Source organism: Gavialis gangeticus, unplaced genomic scaffold, assembly GCF_001723915.1.
Source record: "Gavialis gangeticus isolate Ggan-Ray unplaced genomic scaffold, GavGan_comp1, whole genome shotgun sequence".
NCBI lineage: Eukaryota > Metazoa > Chordata > Crocodylia > Gavialidae > Gavialis > Gavialis gangeticus.
In genome coordinates this window covers 11701534-11704565 of record NW_017729017.1, presented here as the reverse complement: position 1 = coordinate 11704565, position 3032 = coordinate 11701534, and the positions used below count along the sequence as shown (strand labels likewise).

General features: G+C 55.7%; 1 protein-coding gene and 1 long non-coding RNA gene across 3 annotated transcripts in view; one reads left to right on the top strand and one right to left on the bottom strand.

Moving 5' to 3' along the window:
• Nucleotides 1–682: 682 nt before the first annotated feature.
• LOC109294668 lies at nt 683–1470 on the bottom strand. Its single transcript, XR_002096608.1, has 2 exons — nt 1372–1470; nt 683–834 (listed from the first exon to the last, which is right to left on the bottom strand). It is a non-coding gene; the product is annotated as an uncharacterized LOC109294668 (long non-coding RNA).
• Nucleotides 1471–1634: 164 nt separating this feature from the next.
• CHMP4B (charged multivesicular body protein 4B) overlaps nt 1635–3032 on the top strand; it is a 65659-nt gene continuing 64261 nt past the window's right edge. The window contains exon 1 of one of the 2 annotated variants that reach the window (XM_019513102.1): nt 1635–1967. In XM_019513102.1, coding sequence (XP_019368647.1) covers nt 1772–1967 — 196 coding nt within the window. In that variant the 5' untranslated portion in view covers nt 1635–1771. The remainder of the gene's footprint in view (nt 1968–3032) is intronic. The other variant, XM_019513101.1, reaches the window with a different exon arrangement.

Sequence of the window (3032 nt, the reverse complement as noted above, 5' to 3'; positions counted from 1 at the left end):
GCATGGCAGATGTGACTTGGATCAAGCATCAGATCCCATCATGCCTTATTGTTGGTGTAGAGGAAGCCTTGGATCATTTCCCAGCAAGTAGCAAGCTCCCATGCCTGAAAGCTTCCTCAGCTGATAGTGCCCCAACCACATGGGTGCACCTGGCATGTGTAATGGCATGTTGGGAATCAGCCATAAAGTTATTCCACATTTTTTGTGGAATAAGTTTGTGGCTTATTCCTAGTTTTATGGTGCCATTAATTGATTTAACGTGGCCAGGTTACAACTTAAGGCATGATTAACTGGGTAATCATGTTTTAAGTGTAACTTGTGATAGGACCAATGGCTCTGCCACATATAAGAGCTGTGAGAGAATGGAGCGTGTTCGGACACTGGGGATGTTGTACTGTCATCATACAGAGGAGTGCTGAGAGGCTCAAGCATGCAGGGACAGAGCATGGCATCTTCAGAGCTATTGGCAGTTAAGCTGTATCCCAGGGGTGGGCAAAAGGTGGCCCACCAAGCTATTCTTTCTGGCCCACAGGGCCCCTAAAAATTTAGAAAATTAATATTTATCTGCCCCGGCTGCCTGTCATGTGGCCCTCAATGGCTTGTCCAAACTCAGTAAGCAGCCCTCTGCCCAAAATAATTGCCCGCCCCTGCTCTATCTGGTACTCTGGGGGCATGTGCAAGATGCAGTTTTTCAGAGATTCCTTAACTTTGACAAGATTATCAGAGTCAACAAGACAAGCATCCCAGACAGTAGGTGCTTGCTTTTTCCTGTGGTAGCTTCTGGTCCTCACTCCAGAGCTATTCAAAGTCCAGGTTGCCAAAATAGGTTCAACCCTGCAAAACACATTGGTTTTCTTGGCCTTATTTGCAAACAAGGGCCCAACCATTTTGGGCTTCAATTTTAAAAGAAGGCAACCCGGGACAGTCACTGCTGGGCAAAGTTTCAGCCCAAATGTTTAAAGTTCAGCAAAGCTCTGGCTCAAAACCAGGGTCCAGTTGGAAGCACTAAGCCAGAAGCTGGTGACCTTTTTAAACTTGGACTGGATTGAACAGACGGCCCTGGTTTGACCCGACCGGCTGGGGGGCTATCAGTGGCAGGGGGCCGGCTCAGCGTGTGCTGCTTCCCCCGAGCCCGTGGCCGCCGCAGCTGAGGGGTCAGGTGCGGAACGCAGGCAAAGCCCTAGGGCTCGGAGGTGGGATGCAGGCCGGGAGCTGCAGGGCCCGCCCCGACCGCGCTCCCCATCCGGCCCGCGCTACTGATCACGCCACAGCCCCGAGTCTTGCTGCGAGTGGCGGGTACGAAACAACGTCTCCACACATCCCAGAGTCTCCAGGCAAAACAGCGCAGCAGGCACGCCCATAGTCACGTACCGGGGCGCATCGCGATGTCGTGACGTCATAGATCCCGTGGTGCGACGTCACAGCTTCTGAGCTGAGCCTCCAGCTTCTGGCATGCAGCACGGCCTCCTCGTGACGAGCGTGTAGGCGGGGAGTACACTTCCCCACCCCATCGGGCGGGACTACAGCTCCCAGCATGCGTCGCGTGGCGCCGTGGTCTGTGCTGGGCGGTGCACGCGCGCGGGGGCTGCCGGGAGGCGTAGTAGCAGGGGCCGCCAGCTCTTGCACTGGCGCGGCGAGAGGGGCGGCGGCGGAGGTGGAGAGCAGCCGTTGCGGGGTCTGGGTTTGCGTGTGGCAGGCCGAGTCCGCTGGTGCCCAGGCCTGCCCGGCCTCCGGTCCCCGCCTGCGCGTCGCTGCTGCGAGCGGCCCAGCCATGGCGGGGCTGCTGGGGAAGCTGTTCGACATCGGGCCTGGCGGGAAGGGCGCCGGCAAGGGCCCGTCCCCGCAGGAGGCGATCCAGCGGCTGCGCGACACCGAGGAGATGCTCAGCAAGAAGCAGGAGTTCCTGGAGAAGAAGATTGAGCACGAGCTGGCGGCAGCCCGCAAGCATGGCACCAAGAACAAGCGCGGTGAGGGCCGGGACTGGGTGCTCTGTGCTGGCCCCGCCCGGCCTAGCCGCGGCGCTGAGGTGCCGCCTGGGCTGACCGGCGGCGTGACGGGGTGGTGTCAGGCCGCCTGGTGAGGGAGACGCTGGGTTGTGGCGGAGCTCTGCTCCCAGCCCAGCAGCGCTGCCGGGAGAGCAGCTGGCCCAGTTTTGGGGGCTCTGCCTGCCCCTGGATCCTGGCTTGCCCCTTTGAGGCCGGCCAGGAGCAGAGCCTGGCTGTGGCCTGGCTAGTTCACAGGTTTCTTCGTCTTTCCGCCCTCTGATCAGCCATGCTGTGGTCGGAGAAGCTGCCACACGGAGGTCCCTGTGGAGAGTTTTCCTTGCCCACACTGCCCACTGTGCTGGGGGCCATCGGCACAGAGATCATCTCCGTTTACCCAAGCGTGCTGGCAGCACCCGGCTGCATGGAGTGAATGGGAATGATATACTTCTGTATCCCTGCAGTCCTGGCCTCGGTTGGGAGACTCGTTGCTGACAGAAACCATCAGCTGTGGGTCTCCCTGCACTTGATGCTGGAAATTTGTTATTTGCTGCTGGGGACAGGACAAATCTGTCTGGTTTCCATGAGCAGAGAGGGGTGCTTCAAGTGGAAGGCAAGATAGGTTTGCACCTTATAGACAAACTTAGTCATTTATGATTTAGTTAGTCTATAAGGGGTAAAGCTGCCCTGCTTTTGTTTTCATGCCATGGGACTTATTTATGATAGGTGAGCTGCAAACTGATTTGTCTGAAAGCGTAAGTGTTCTTTTCCCTTGTAAAAGCAGATGCTATATCTTCAATTCCATGATCTAATGGTTGTGAAACTGATTGATTAATTCTCAAATTCAGGCTCAGTCCTGGCTTTGGCTCTGACTTGATATGTGACAGGTAACATTACTTTTTTTATTTCTTTGTTTTTCTGTCTGGAAAACGGTGATAGAAATAGGATGATAACCATATGAAACTGTTGGCCATTGTGGAGCAATTTGAGATCCTTGGAAAGGGGGTGTGTGTGTGTGTGTGTGTGTGTGTGTGTGTGTGTGTGTGTGTG